Genomic DNA, 15,643 nt, shown 5'->3' with positions numbered 1-15,643 from the left:
AAGAGTAGGGATAAGAAATGATTGGAATGAAAGATAAAATGCAAATATATAAACAATTCTACATGACAATTTACAAGGGAAATAACCGTGGAATCAGGGCTATTAGCAATTGGGTGTATGTGTGTATAGAGATATCAAAATATGTTTTCAGCAACAGGCATTGGAGAATGATGATCAATGCAACATTTCATAAATAATTATGTAGATTTTCATCATTGTCAAAGTAATAGAAACTGGCACTCTTCTTCACTGTAAAGAATTGCTGCTATTGAATTTGGTACATGGCGTAGAAAAGGGCAATATTGATGATGATGATGATGATGATGATGATGATGATGATGATGACGATTCCAATGAGGAGGAAAATGATGATGATGATAATGATGATGATAAAATGTCAGGATAAACTAGGGTGATTATGAAAATAAGTCACCTTTTGATATATTGGGGTTAGGGGGGACGGGTAGGTATGTCATAACATTAATATGAAATTGACACAATATTACATCACAAACTTTACGAATGACTCGATGCTATAACGACAATGAATAGATTGGTAAAGAACTTACATTTCTATATTTATGAGGCTGTGTCAACTAGTCATTGGATGTCAAATGTGATGCAAGGACAAAGTTATTACAACGGTATTTCATTTTGAAAGGGGGGGAACACATCTTTAGGTAATGATCTGATCGAATCAGAATTCCATAGAAAAAATGATTTTGGATTTTTTGTTTCTGAAAAGGTACTCGTGATACAATAACTAGGTAAAAAAAAGCAGAAGGAAAATTATAAAAGAAAAATCATCACTTGATGACGGATTGATGACGAAACGTATGAATAAAATATGGTAAATAAAATCACCTTTTGATAATATTTTTTTTATATTGGGAAGGGGGGGGGGGAGGGGGAGATCTGTTTTTGTTTATTCATCTTAACAACGCCACTACCACATTATCTCAATCGTCTGTAGTGTTTCATTCATCCTATTTTGTTGATAAAGGGGAAACCCGAAACATCCATTTTATCTGTTTTCGAATATTAAAGTGAAGCTTACATTCAATTTCACATTGTTATTTATTTCTTCGAGCTTCTAGCAGCAAAATATACATTTGTCTGTCACAGTCACAGTGCCATTCATTATTTTTCAGATTTTTTTTTTTACATACGGCGTTTAAAGAGTCTCCATTATCCTTGCATTTTAAGAGCTGATCCAATTTGTAAGACTTTTAGTACTAGACTCTCTAGTACTTTTTTAAGGACAATTTCCCTATACCTGTTTATTGTCGTATTTAAAAGATGGAGATAAATCTAAACTGGCAAAGTGACGACAAACATTGGTTGTCTCCCATGACTGAGGTTTAAAAATAGAAAAAATAAAAATTTTAAAAAGTGCTAGACTCTCAAAGATTTCTAAACATTCAAACAAATAATTGTGTCATAGTGCCTTTAGTTTCAAAACAAGTTCAAATCTTTGTCTTTTCACGACAAGCGACACCAAATTGACATCCTGTCACGACCTCATTGGTGACCCACATCTACAAACTGGTATTATGTCAAGATGACCAAGATAACTCTAATCTAAAGACAAAATCTTCAGTTTTTTATAGTCCAAGAAACTACATTCAATTTCTATTCAGAAGCATAAAGAGGGCATACATTTCTATCCTGTACCGTCAACTGGAGCTATTTAGGCCATCCGGGGTAACTTAGGCCACTTACTGAAAACAAGATTGCTTATTTTACAAGATAAATTACATGTAGCTTTTATCTTTTAAATAATTAGAACCCAATAGATATAATAAGCACTCATGAATTTAACTTTTTAAAAAGCAACTTTTTAAAATTCTACTAAGTGGCCTAAGTAACCCCGGATGGCCTAAGTAACCCCTGTTGACAGTACTGTAAAATTAGTATTTTTTAGCTTATATTAAAGCCCAACCCCTCACCTACCCCTGTGACCAACACAATCTCTTTAGTAGGCAGGAATATTCATGTGATCTAAAAACATGCGTTAAGTGTTATTGCAGAAATTGTATCATTTTATTTATTCTCACATTTATAAAGTGAGAGTCAGATGCCCTCTATATGAATCGATTAAAATCAATATAAATTCACCATTCAGTATCTGGTTCATCTTTAGGTTATAGCCGATGTATACATATTGACAGGTCTGATAACCAAACACAATTAAGGGCTTGATTTAACATTGTTGTAATGGACTATAGCTTGAGAGTATTTCCATTACAACAGTGAGCCCCATGACAGTTTGGGTTATTAGAGCTGCAAATAAGTTCACATCGGTAATACCACATTGAGGTGATTCGTCACATATATATAGAAGGAAGAGGCAAAGACTTTCAACAGTAAACCATAACAAAGCATGTTGTATTCTCAGACTCATAAAACATAACACGGCATGTTATATTCTCAGACTGTCATAAAACATAACACAGCATGTTATATTCTCAGACTGACATAAAACATAACAATAGCAAGTTGTATTCTCAGACTGATTCCTCCCTGAAACCCAAATTTTCCAAGTGAATCTTTGGCACCACATCTTCATAGACGTCCCCACCAGAGTTGTCCAGTTCATTCTGGGGAAGATCTCCTCGACTTCTTCTGTTTTTCTTTCGTTCAGATCTGGGCACCCAAGCATTGCTAGGTCCCGACTCTGCAGGAGGTCCTGATGGAGCAACACCTCCATTTGATCTGGGTGGTCTTCTGCTATATCTGTTTCTGTCTTCATTGTTTGGAGGAGGGTTTGGAGGAGGTGAGCTCAAATTGTTGACTTGCTGTTTCGGTTGTCTCTGTGCTGGTTTTTCCCTCTCTGGTTCGGGCTGTTGGTAAGGGTAAGGGCTCCTTCTGTTCGAGTCACCACTGCCTGGCTGGTCTTTCTCTGGCTGCTGCCGATGGTCTGGGTATGTTTTTTCTGGCACTGGTTGACTCACACTTGGTTCCTGAGATTTTTTAATCTTTTCCTCGTCAATGCCATTTGCTGGCTTGGATGGATCTTTCTCAAGATTTTCTTGTGACAAATCACGACTTCTGTCTCGACTTCGCCGTCTCCGCCTGTCTCGATCACTATCATATTCATCGCTGTCTCGCCCCCTCCTCCTTCTTCTCCTGTCTCGGTCACTATCATAATCATCATCACTATCATAACGCCTCCTGTCCTTACTCCTTCTTCTTCTGCTGCTGCTCTCCTTGTCACTGTCACCCTTTTCTTCCTCATCCAGATTTTTCCTGCTCCTTCGCTTTCTCTCGCTATCGCTGTCGTAGTCTTCATCACTATCGTATCGTCTTCTGTCACGGCTTCTCCTCCTCCTTCTCCTCTCACTATCACTGTCATAATCTTCATCACTGTCTTCATACCTCCGCCTTCTCCTTCTCCTTCTCTCTCTATCGCTATCATCGTCTTCCTCGCTGTCATATTTATCTCTATCTCTTCTCCTCCTCCTTCTTCTTTCATAATCACTATCATCGTCCTCATCATCACTTCTGTCATATCGTCTTCTTTCTCGGCTTCTCCTTCTTCTCCTCCTCTCTCTATCGCTGTCATATTCATCATCAATATCATCATCACTATATCTCTTCCTGTCTTGACTCCGTCTCCCTTCCAAATCTTTGTCCTCTTCCCGACCACTCCTTCCCCTCTCCCGTCTCTCACCATTACTATATTTATCATCTTTATCCAGTTCCGGATTACTGCTCCCCACAATTCCAGCTTTCCCTTTCCCCAAACTACCTTGAGAGGACATCCTGTTCCTGCGATTGACAGGTCCATGGCGTTCTGATCCATTTTCAGACCTATGACGATTTGACTTATATGACTTTTCCGACATGTTATCTTTGCACGAGAATCTGAAAGAAAAATAAAAGATGATTTTGTCACAACCCATTAAAAGTATATTTTTTGAACTTCTTCGAGATGATTTCATGTGTTCAACATTCGGATAATTGTACCAACAAGGGATCGGATGTTCACAAAGTAATCTGCTCCCTTACGCATTGAAAAACAGTGTTACAGTTACAGTATTCAACCATATATTTTTGATTTGGAAAGGAACTGGTCATCCTACCACATCATGTTGCTGTCCCTCTAGCAGAGCAATCCTTGTTTACTGATTAAGACAAGAAACTCATCTTTTGTTTTTTAAAACTAATCAAATTAGCTCAGCATCTCATCTTGTCACAAAAAGTCAAACAATTTTCACTGTGGTGACAGTGATCGGGGAAAATTCTGGTCATGAAGTTGTGTCCTTGGGTAAGGCACTTTACATACATTACCCCCCTTGCCTGAGTTTTGAATAAGTACCTAGCTATAAGCAATGGCAGATAAAGTGTTAGTACAAAAATGACGCCCAACAGGTGACTGGTACTGTATGAAATGGAAATATATGTCCCATATGGCCTATAAGGAGAATAAATGAAACATTGTGAATTATGTATGTATGTATGTATATATTATTATTATTATTATTATTATTATTATTATTATTATTATTATTATTATTATTATTATTATTATTATTATTATTATCATCATTATTATTATTATCCTATAAATATTCATATACATCAATGTATTTATCATCATACTTGTCAGCTTTGTCCAGCTCCATTCTGTCCATCAGAGAATCCAGGTCCATTTTATTATTCCGAGAGTAGTGGGACCGGTTCACCGATTCCATTGAGTTGAAGTGGTGTGGAAAAACAACCGAAGGTTCCCTCATCGACCGTCGTTCTTCCTCCAAGGCGAGCTTGGATTCTTTTCTCTGCAAATCAAATGAAAGAAACAGTTAAAAACGCCAAAATTTGAGTGAGATTTTTAAAAAGCTATTTTAAAAAAATATGAATTCCCAAGCCTTTCCCTAAAAATAGTAAACAGACTTAAAAGTAAACCTTATCAAGGAAATAAAAAGAGCATTTATATATCAGAGTATCCACTAAATGTGCTCAAAACACTTTACAAGGGGTCCAAAGTCAACAACATCACTAAACATTAGACACAATGCATGTAAAGTGATATCACTTTTCTTTTTTTGACAGAGACAACACTATTAAGCCAGGTAATCATTTTACCCCTGAGTACAGTGAGAGAATGTGAGTAAAGAGCCTTTTCAAAGGGCTCAATTTTGCATTGCCTAGAGCGGGACTCAGACCCGGAATCTTCTGGTCCAAAGGAGAGTTTCATACCACTGGACCTGATAGCCTCATAAAGAAATTATACAAAATCTGACAAGTGGTCAATCTGGTAACAAGAAAAAGACTGATGGAATTTTAACGCTTACAACAAACCTGCATATTAAAGTTTATAAAAAATAGATTTCTAAAAATCCAGTCCTTTAACTCACTCAAGCCTAGAGATTTTTGCTACTTTTCAAAATTGGAAAAAAATGTATTTAAAATAAGCATGTGCATAGATAGTTGTATTCAACTACCATTAACATGTAAAAATTAAAAACATTAGCTTTCATACCACGCTTATAATTAGTCTCAGAAAAATGTAATAAATAAGCATGGGGTAAAAGTAACCCCAGGTATACTACGGATATAGTCGGTGTTAGGGCTGAGTGAGTTTTTTTAAAAAAAAGGAAAAATGAGGAGGAAAATCCATAAGCAATGTATTACAAAAAAAAATGATACTAGACCACTAGACGCTGTGGCCTGTCAAAAGTAATAAACAAAGATAAATATGATCTGGTTTGTTAGTGATGTATCCCTATGTTTTCATTGTTTTTTGTTGTTGCTGGCTGAAAAAGGGTTTTGAGCTGAAAATGTTCCGTGTTTGGTATTTTGTTCTTTTTTTGAGCTGTTCTATATTCATTTTTGTTCATTTCTTATTACAAAAAGACCATTTCTGACTGGTATAACACGTGATTCAATTATTAATAAATTTACCTCCAACCGATTTCTTTTCACAATTTTCCTGTATTTGATGAGGAAGACTGCCGTCGCAGCCACAGTGCCAACCACTAAAAAGACACCAATGATGACGGCAAAGATTTCAGCCACAGTTAAAAGTTCACATCCTGCATCTTCAGTTTCATCGGAATCATCACCGCAATCGTCCCAGCCATCGCATGTGATGTCATCATGGACGCATCGCTGCAGACGTTCACATTTGAATTCTCTGTGATTGTTGCATGGCCCTGAATGATAGAATTGAATTTCAACATTGTGCAGATTGAAATAGTGGGTGAATGTTAGAGAAAAAAACATTGTAAACTTTATCCCCATAAATATGAGATTGTAAATTTTACCATCAGAAATCTGAGATTGTAAACTTTACCACAGGAAATCTGAGATTGTAAACTTTACCACAAGAAATCTGAGATTGTAAATTAAACAAAAAACAGTACTGAATATAAAAAAAAACGAGAAAATTCAGTAACAAGAATAGTCAATTATCGACTGAACGATGAAATGCCTAACAAGAATGGCCTACGAGTGACGTATAAGTGCCCATAACAAGAATGGCCTACGAGTGACGTATAAGTGCCCATAACAAGAATGGCCTACGAGTGACGTATAAGTGCCCATAACAAGAATGGCCTACGAGTGATGTATAAGTGCCCATAACAAGAATGGCCTACGAGTGACGTATAAGTGCCCATAACAAGAATGGCCTACGAGTGATGTATAAGTGCCCATAACAAGAATGGCCTACGAGTGATGTATAAGTGCCCATAACAAAAATGGCCTACGAGTGATGTATAAGTGCCCATAACAAAATGGCCTACGAGTGATGTATAAGTGCCCATAACAAGAATGGCCTACGAGTGATGTAAAAGTGCCCATAACAAGAATGGCCTACGAGTGATGTAAAAGTGCCCATAACAAGAATGGCCTACGAGTGATGTATAAGTGCCCACAACAAGAATGGCCTACGAGTGACGTATAAGTGCCTATAACAAGAATGGCCTACGAGTGACGTATAAGTGCCCATAACAAGAATGGCCTACGAGTGACGTATAAGTGCCCATAACAAGAATGGCCTACGAGTGACGTATAAGTGCTCATAACAAAAATGGCCTACGAGTGACGTATAAGTGCCCATAACAAGAATGGCCTACGAGTGACGTATAAGTGCTCATAACAAGAATGGCCTACGAGTGACGTATAGGTGCCCATAACAAGAATGGCCTACGACTACGAGTGACATATAAGTGCCCATAACAAGAATGGCCTACGAGTGATGTGTAAGTGCCCATAACAAGAATGGCCTACGAGTGACGTATAAGTGTCCATAACAAGAATGGCCTACGACTACGAGTGACGTATAAGTGCCCATAACAAGAATGGCCTACGAGTGACGTATAAGTGCCCATAACAAGAATGGCCTACGAGTGACGTATAAGTGCCCATAACAAGAATGGCCTACGAGTGACGTATAAGTGCCCATAACAAGAATGGCCTACGAGTGACGTATAAGTGCCCATAACAAGAATGGCCTACGATACGTGACGTATAAGTGCCCATAACAAGAATGGCCTACGACTATGAGTGACGTATAAGTGCCCATAACAAGAATGGCCTACGACTACGAGTGACGTATAAGTGCCCATAACAAGAATGGCCTACGACTACGAGTGACGTATAAGTGCCCATAACAAGAATGGCCTACGACTACGAGTGATGTAAAAGTGCCCATAACAAGAATGGCCTACGACTACGAGTGATGTAAAAGTGCCCATAACAAGAATGGCCTACGACTACGAGTGACGTATAAGTGCCCATAACAAGAATGGCCTACGACTACGAGTGATGTAAAAGTGCCCATAACAAGAATGGCCTACGACTACGAGTGACTTATAAGTGCCCATAACAAGAATGGCCTATGACTACGAGTGATGTATAAGTGCCCATAACAAGAATGGCCTACGACTACGAGTGATGTAAAAGTGCCCATAACAAGAATGGCCTACGAGTAATGTATAAGTGCCCATAACATGAATGGCCTACGAGTGATGTATAAGTGCCCATAACAAGAATGGCCTATGAGTGACGTATAAGTGCCCATAACAAGAATGGCCTACGAGTGACGTATAAGTGCCCATATCAACCAAAAAGTAAATCCTTTAGAGTAAAAGGATAAAATTAGTCTTGCCCTATCAAAAAAAAAAAACAGCACGAAGCAATAAAGTGGTGTATACTTATTTGCAGGTCTGATTACCAATATGTTATGGGCCCAATGTTGTAATGGAAATACTCTAAAAGCAATGTGATATATTTGTCCGTGAAGTAATGTTAAATCAAGCCAATAAGTGTGCTTGGTTATCGGGCCTGTAAATATGTACACCTTGGGTGAAAGCCTTGATAATTCCAATCAAATGTTTTTAATTCACAATTAAAGCCACTATCTTGAATTGGCTTTTTAAAAAAAAACAACAACAAACAAATGTACTCCTTTCAAATATATAACATTCATTATGTGCGGCTATATGGGCTAGTGGTATGACACTCGCATTCGAATCAGAAGGTCCTGGGTTCAAGCCTCACTCGGTGCATGGTTGAGTCCCTGGAAAAGGCTCTTTAGTCACATTCACCATACTCAGATGTAAAATGAGTACCTGGCCATTAACAGCATTGTCTCTGTCTGAAAAAATTGTAGTATCACCGAACAGGCGTCATGTCCCGTCCTACATGTTAAGTGTTGTTGTTATCCAGGGACCCCTTGTAAAGCGCTTTGAGCACGTTTAGTTGATCCTGCGCTATATAAAAGCTCAAAGCTCAATTATGATTTCTATAAGTCTGGTTAGTTTATCGATACTTACAGAATGGCCTGAATTTATTGAAATGCACTTTAAAGCCAGATCCTTTGTACGATCCTTCACTGATCAGTCGGAAGGTTAGAGGAGAACTCTTCACAACCTTCTTCTCTTGTTTCTTCTCTCTGTGCTCTTTTTCCCATCTCCATCCCTCCCGACAAAGACGACCACCTGAATATTGAGGATTCAAGTTGAATGAATGAATGAATGAATGAATGAATGAATGAATGAATGAGTGAATGAATACATTATTTATTGTCGGTAAAAATACATATTATGCATACAACATTTATACATAATAACTACTAACAATGGCAACAAAGTTCACAAATATGTAGTAAACATTTCATCCACGTATATATAACAATGTTACGAATTTGAATGATTTGAAGTGAAAAGACAAATCTAACTGATCATAATATTTGTTTTAATCGAAGATTCAAATTCCTGAATAGCCAGTCATATATATAACAGTATTACTTTTACGATTTGATTGTTAAAAAATTAGAAAGAAATTCATATTGATTTTCATGTTGTTGTTGGCAATTGTTTTGTTGATAAAGTGGACACCTGAAATGTCCATTTTATCTGTTTTCGTATATTAAATTGAAGCTTACATTCAATTTCACATTGTTATTTATCCTCCCAAACAAAGGAACCAATACTGATCCAAGGTATAGTCGAGACTTTTTCTGACCTCATCCCCTTTTCCACCCAGCAGTGATTGGGTAGCTGGACAGCTGGGTCTCTTGAAGGAATGTACTTTGGAAAAGACATCATTCTATCCAAATGGTAGCAAGCAAATGATGCTGTATTTTCATTGCAAACTCTGGATCCATCGGCCTCATGGCTGTATCTGTATGGTTGGTGCTGAAGAAACCAATGGTCTGGTTGTATTTCAACGGCGTCCTCATTGGGTGCGGGCCCATGTCAGTCGGGCCTTGAAATCGTTTAGGTGTGGTGCCATGATGACCAGTTCTAATGAAGAAAGAATTTGTGTAGTTTTGTGTTCTTGTCCGTGGGATTTTGAAGCAGTTTGAATTGTTTGCTCTAAAGGTAATCCTATGATATAAAATCTATAACTCACCATACACTTCCCTCCCATTGGACTCGAACACCAGAAGGCCAGTGCTGCATTTTTCCACGTCACTGGATATGGGCATGATGTCCAGATAGTAGAGTTCAATCTGAAGGTTGATGCCCCCTTCAAACATGATGGTGATGTCACAGAAACGCTGGACGGGGGATTTCCCCTGGTACATGGAGAAATCGGTGGGCATGTCCACCTTGAGGATCCCAGAGTGAATTTGCGTGGCAGTGTATTCGTTCAGATTGATTGTCCCACCACATGTCTGTACCATTTCCTCTGGAAAGAAACAACGTAATCATTAAAACCTTATACTTCTACTATAATTGTGCGGCGATGTGGTCTTGTGGTATGATACTCGCTTTCGGATCAGAAGGTCCTGGGTTTGAGCCTCGCTCGGCGCATAGTTGAGTCCTTGGAAAAGACTATGTACTCGCATTCTCTCACCGTAGTCAGGTGTAAAATGAGTACCTGGCCGTTAACAGTGTTGTCTTTGTCCGAAAAAATTGTAATATCGTCTTACAGTCATCATGTCCCATCCTAAATGTTGAGTGTTGCTGTTGGCCAAGGACCCCCTGTAAAGCGCTTTGAGCATGTTTAGTGGATATTGCGCTATATAAAAGCCCAATTTAATTTTTGTTTTAAAATTCTAAACAAATTTTTTTATAATTGAACAGTGTTAAGGCATGGTTATGATATGTTGTGATGTACCTGTGATGTTAATGAGATGGGGGAGTCAAGAGAGGTGAGGAGCGGAGGAAAAAAAACCTGTTTCAATAGAGGAGAGCAAGGAGGAAAGAGAGGCAGCAGAACCAAGCACTGAACACAAAGCCCATTTTTGTAAAATCTGCATTTTTTGCAAATTTTTGAGATTTGCAAAGGAAAAAAAAAGACGAGTTTTTTTTTTCTTTTAATTTGATGGCTCGTGTAGAACATGGAAGATAATTAATCAAGAGTAGTTTCTTTGTTACTATCTCATTTTCGTCCGTTTTACTAGCGCTGTTATGACCTTACATTTGTTGCAAACACCGTGAAACCCTTAAATACAAACAAATATCTTTCTATTTTGACAAATTTTTTGCAAGATTTTTGCAAAATTTGCTGTTTTTAGTTTGCAAAATTTGTGATTTTTCTTGAAAAATTTGGGATTTCTTATTGCAAAAAACCGCTATGTCACTATAATGCAGGATAGTCCATTTGTCCTTAAAACCGGCAAATTTTCATCTCATACATTACACATCACCCTCAATTTTAAGGTTTTCAAGTTCAAGTTCTAGAAATTATTTAGGCCTTTCCTGGCCAAAAACCGTTTGGAACTCTTTTTCAATTTAGACCTACCTACACCCAGGAACTCATTTACACTTGAGTTACATGGGGAAAAATGTGCAATTACAAAAGATGGAAATATAACAGCTTCAGAACAGAACAAAAGATAAAAATGCCTTTTGATTTTGAAGCGGTTCTATGAATGTGTGAATTAATATATATGTGCTGATGGTGCCAAAAACTGAAAAGGGAGGAAAATTTTGAATGATTGCCTTTAAGCCCCATTATTTTTTACAGCATCACCCCCCCCCCCCCCAACACACATTTTGAGACCAATTATTGAGATGATAAAGTATCATTGATACTCTAGCTAACTTCTAGAGAGTGGGACACTGCACCTATTTGTTCCCCCACACATCAAATCTCTCACTGCCAGTAGCCTTCATTTGATTGAGGGAAATATAACTTTTCAAAAAAGAGGAAATTCCTCCTCTGACTCAAAAATCGCGGGAAAACCATCAGCATTGATTAATTTGCGCAGTTATATGGTCTTGAGGTAGGGCACTCACATTCGCATAGTATAGGAAGGTCCTGGGTTCATAGTTGAGTCCTTGTACTCAGGCGTAAAATGAGTACCTCGTCTTTAATAACTTAATCTCTGATGGAAAGAATTGTAATATCACCTAACAGTAATAGGCATCATGTCTCTTCCTACATGTTAATTGTTACTGTTGGCTTGGAACCCCTTGTGAAGCGCTCTGACTTTGAGCACAATTGGTGGATATTGTGCTATATAAAAGCACAAGTTTAATTTTTGTATATTACTTTTTACAGTCCACAGCTTCTACCAGCTTAGAATTGCTTTTGACTTGGGATAAATATGTGTGTTAAGTGCCCTATCCAAAGACCACATAGGGGAGTTTTGATATTATTGTAACCCATCCAGTCAATGCACATGATTATGAGTGTTTAAAAGATCACTATCTTTTTCATCAGGGTAGCCTGTATAGATAGAATGCGCTTGGCCAAGGAGTTCACAACATTGCCATCCGGAAGTATAACGGACCAACACACAAACTCTGTGTAACCATGAACTTTTATAGTCTGGTTAATACAGTTTAGTGAGAACAACTCACAAACGCGGATGGCAAAAACAATAACAAAAGCCTGAGTGACGTCATCTGCATACTATCTATAGTATTGAATCTGTATATCTTCCCTTATTCTAGTTTGTTTTTTTTTCTTTGTGTTTAGTGTGTTTGTTTATGTGTGAATGCTTGTGTGTTGTCTTCATTTGAAGTCCTGTAATGGTAATATAAACGATAGCTATCTGTTTTGCCACCCTTTTATGCATGTTCATGTGTTTTGTGTGTGTGTGTGTGTGTGTGTGTGAGTTTGTTTGGTTAGGTTTGTCTGTACAATTGTTTGCTGTTTGTTTTTTTTGGGAGTATTTTTTCCTGGGTAGGTGAGCGGAGGGGGGGGGGGTTAAAAAATCAATTCAAGTCCCTTTGTTCTATCAAATTTGAGTTGGCAAGCCAGTTGGGTAATTATAATTATACAACACAACATACCAAACAAGGAAAAGCAATAAATATCTGCTATTTGCAAGGTGAATCATTGTATGTGTCTGTTTGAGTTTGTGTGTGTGTGTGTGTGTGTGTGTGTGTATGTGTGTGTGTGTGTGTGTGCGTGTTGTGTTTGCCTGGGCTATAAGTAGCAAAGAAGAGCAATTGCCGCCATTGTTGACCCCTGACCTTTCACCTCTAGGTCAGGATGGAGGGGACTCAGACATGTCAGTAAGTACCCAAATGATAGATCTGTCCCTTCAGTACATTATATATCCCTCCCTGCCTGACTACAGCTATGCATTCCAAGTCTTTCAACACTCTTGTAATGTAGTGGTTTTCGTAGTGGTAATGTTTTGACACACTTCTGAACAAGACAATATGACATCCATCTCTACCAAGGCAATATGTACATTTAAACAGGGCATTTCCTGGCCTACCAAATAAATTTTTAAAATCAGTATCCCCCCCCCCCCCCTCTTTTTTTTTTAGGAAAAAAAAATGACTTTCAAGGGAAAATACTTCATCACCACCAATCAAGAAATGTTTGATTGCAACCCTCATATCTATGAAATTTCTTTTTTATTTTTAAATACTTGTTGATTATGAGCCGAATGGTTCAGATAGACAAATACCATTTCTGTATAAAAATGACCATATTTCCACCATTTTCCTCTAAAGTTTTGATTTAGAAATCCAAATTTGGCTGATTTTGGCCTCTAAAAAAATCTGTCTATAGATCATACCAAATAAAGCTGTAAATGTGGCAGTCCTGGATTGCCAGATATCCATCACGCTCTATGCACTTAAAATTGATTTCGTTATTCGTTCAGCAGGCCATATGAAATTGAGAAATTAGGGGGCAGGCACTGGTGTAAAATAAAGAAACCAAAAAAGTGTGCATGAAACAATGCCGGACAAAGAAAGAAAGAAAAATACAAGAAAAAAAAGAACATCCCCAAAAAATCTTCCTGGGGATCGAACCTCAGACCTCTTGATTACCGATCTTTATCTAAACTAAGACCACATGAAACCACATTTCCTTTCTATACAGTACACGGATATCACCGGTAAGGCACCTTACTTTTGTAGTAATTAATGCTCAAACGATATACATCATACTATTTTTTTTGGTCAATTTTTTAAACGTTCGTTTAAAACATATCTGTTTCGATTTAAGTAGATGGTATGAGAAGCGGGATAGGGGTCTGGTTTGGGTTGTGTTTGTGTTTTTGTGTGTGTATGTGTGTATGCTTGTGTGGATGAAAGATATGTTTCAGCCAAAGTAATTTGTGATTTAAGCGCTTTGAGTCTGGTGTCTCTATGTTATAGCGCTATATTATAAGTTTTCAGCATTATTATTTATCATTATACAATATACATCACTGCCTACAGCCAGGTCCTCCACACTAACTACTGAAATAAGTAGGATAATTTGATTATAAATGCCTTATCCAAGGACACAACGCCAAGACCAGACTTTTACTTTTATAGTCATCCAGCTCGTCCCAGACCAATCTTGACATCGGCATAACACAGAACCACTAATCCACCAAAACAACCGTGCTAGACTATGCATCTCATCTCTGATTAAGTCAAACATGATCACTCAAGTGGGTGGCAATGATTTCAAGACTGATCCTTGTGTTGTGCCATTTGGTAAGGCTTTAGAAAACAATATCCCAACTTCACAAGATACAGATGAATGCGGCTAAAATGAGGTCTTTTGGTATGACACTCATTTGCGGATCGGATGGTCCTGGGTTCGAGCCTCACTCTGTGCATAGTTGAGTCCTTGGAAAAGGCTCTTTACTCACATTCTCTCACTGTACTCAGGTGTAAAATGAATAGCTGGTCGTTAACAGTGTTGTCCCAGTCCGAAACAATTGTAATAATCGCCTAATAGGCGTCATGTCTCGTCCTACATGTTAAGTGTGGCTAATGGCCAGGGACCCCTCGTAAAGCGCCTTAAGCACGTTTAGTGGATGTTGAGCTATATAAAAGCTCAATTATTATTATTTTTATTACCTGGCTATAGGTAATGGGACCAGATGTAGATTCCAAGAGCACACTATCAGTGTGCTTAGTTTGAGATCACCTAAAAATCTCACCCAGATACTAGCACAAGATCCCACTAAGAAGAATAACACTCATATATCTACAAATCATATGTTAAGAATAAAAAAAAATAACAGTACATGACAGAGAGGTGATTTACAAGGGAAAAAAATATCATCTCCCAAAATTATAACTACATTTGACTGTTTCCCTCCCAGCGGCCAGGGTCAGGACAAAACCAAGTTATCTCATTCCAAGACAAAGACAGAAAGCAATTGGCTATAGGTAATGAGAAATGGTTTTTCAATTCAAAATATATGATGTCCGGGTGAACAAAATGTTAAAAATTAAATTTGCACTCAAACTGACACGAAATTGAAATGCTGTTTTTTTTCTTCTTGTTTATTATCATTATTATTATTATTATTATTATTATTATTATTATTATTATTATTATTATTATTATTATTATATTATTATATTATTATTTATATAAAAATAATACTATTATAATAATAAAATAAATAATAATATAATAATAATAATAATAATAATAATAATAATAATAATAATAATAATAATATAAATCATCATCATCATCATTATCATCACCATCATCATCATCATATTCATCGTCATCATCATTACTTTTATTATTGTTTTTATTATCTTTTTCTAATAAAAACTCTATTTGATTTTTTCACTCCCCCTAATACAATTGTATTATTCCATACGTCATATCTGAGACATTAGACTCTATAATCAATGTTCATCATTTGTCCAACCCTATGTCATTGCAATCACTTGAATTTAATTTAATAATTAGGCCTAGAGTTAAATAAACTTCTCACGCCATAACATTGATACCATACCGGGCTCTCATTCTCAGT

At 37.3% G+C, this 15,643-nt stretch overlaps 1 protein-coding gene across 1 annotated transcript in view; it reads right to left on the bottom strand.

Annotated features, from left to right (window-relative positions):
• Positions 1 to 727: 727 nt before the first annotated feature.
• The window catches only part of LOC144976375 (uncharacterized), a 15,544-nt gene continuing 628 nt past the window's right edge, over positions 728 to 15,643 (bottom strand). Inside the window, exons 2-6 of the mRNA XM_078920635.1 lie at positions 9,865 to 10,143; positions 8,784 to 8,948; positions 5,908 to 6,158; positions 4,606 to 4,781; positions 728 to 3,867 (exon numbers count right to left, since the gene is read on the bottom strand). Of these exons, the coding sequence (XP_078776761.1) occupies positions 2,508 to 3,867; positions 4,606 to 4,781; positions 5,908 to 6,158; positions 8,784 to 8,948; positions 9,865 to 10,143 (2,231 nt within the window). The 3' untranslated portion in view covers positions 728 to 2,507. The remainder of the gene's footprint in view (positions 3,868 to 4,605; positions 4,782 to 5,907; positions 6,159 to 8,783; positions 8,949 to 9,864; positions 10,144 to 15,643) is intronic.

The sequence above is a fragment of the Berghia stephanieae genome, chromosome 7, assembly GCF_034508935.2.
Source record: "Berghia stephanieae isolate SIO BIC M18660-M18661 chromosome 7, UCSD_Bste_1.3, whole genome shotgun sequence".
Lineage (NCBI taxonomy): Eukaryota > Metazoa > Mollusca > Gastropoda > Nudibranchia > Aeolidiidae > Berghia > Berghia stephanieae.
Note: the sequence above shows the minus strand (reverse complement) of the source record. Positions and strands in the feature narration are given on the sequence as shown.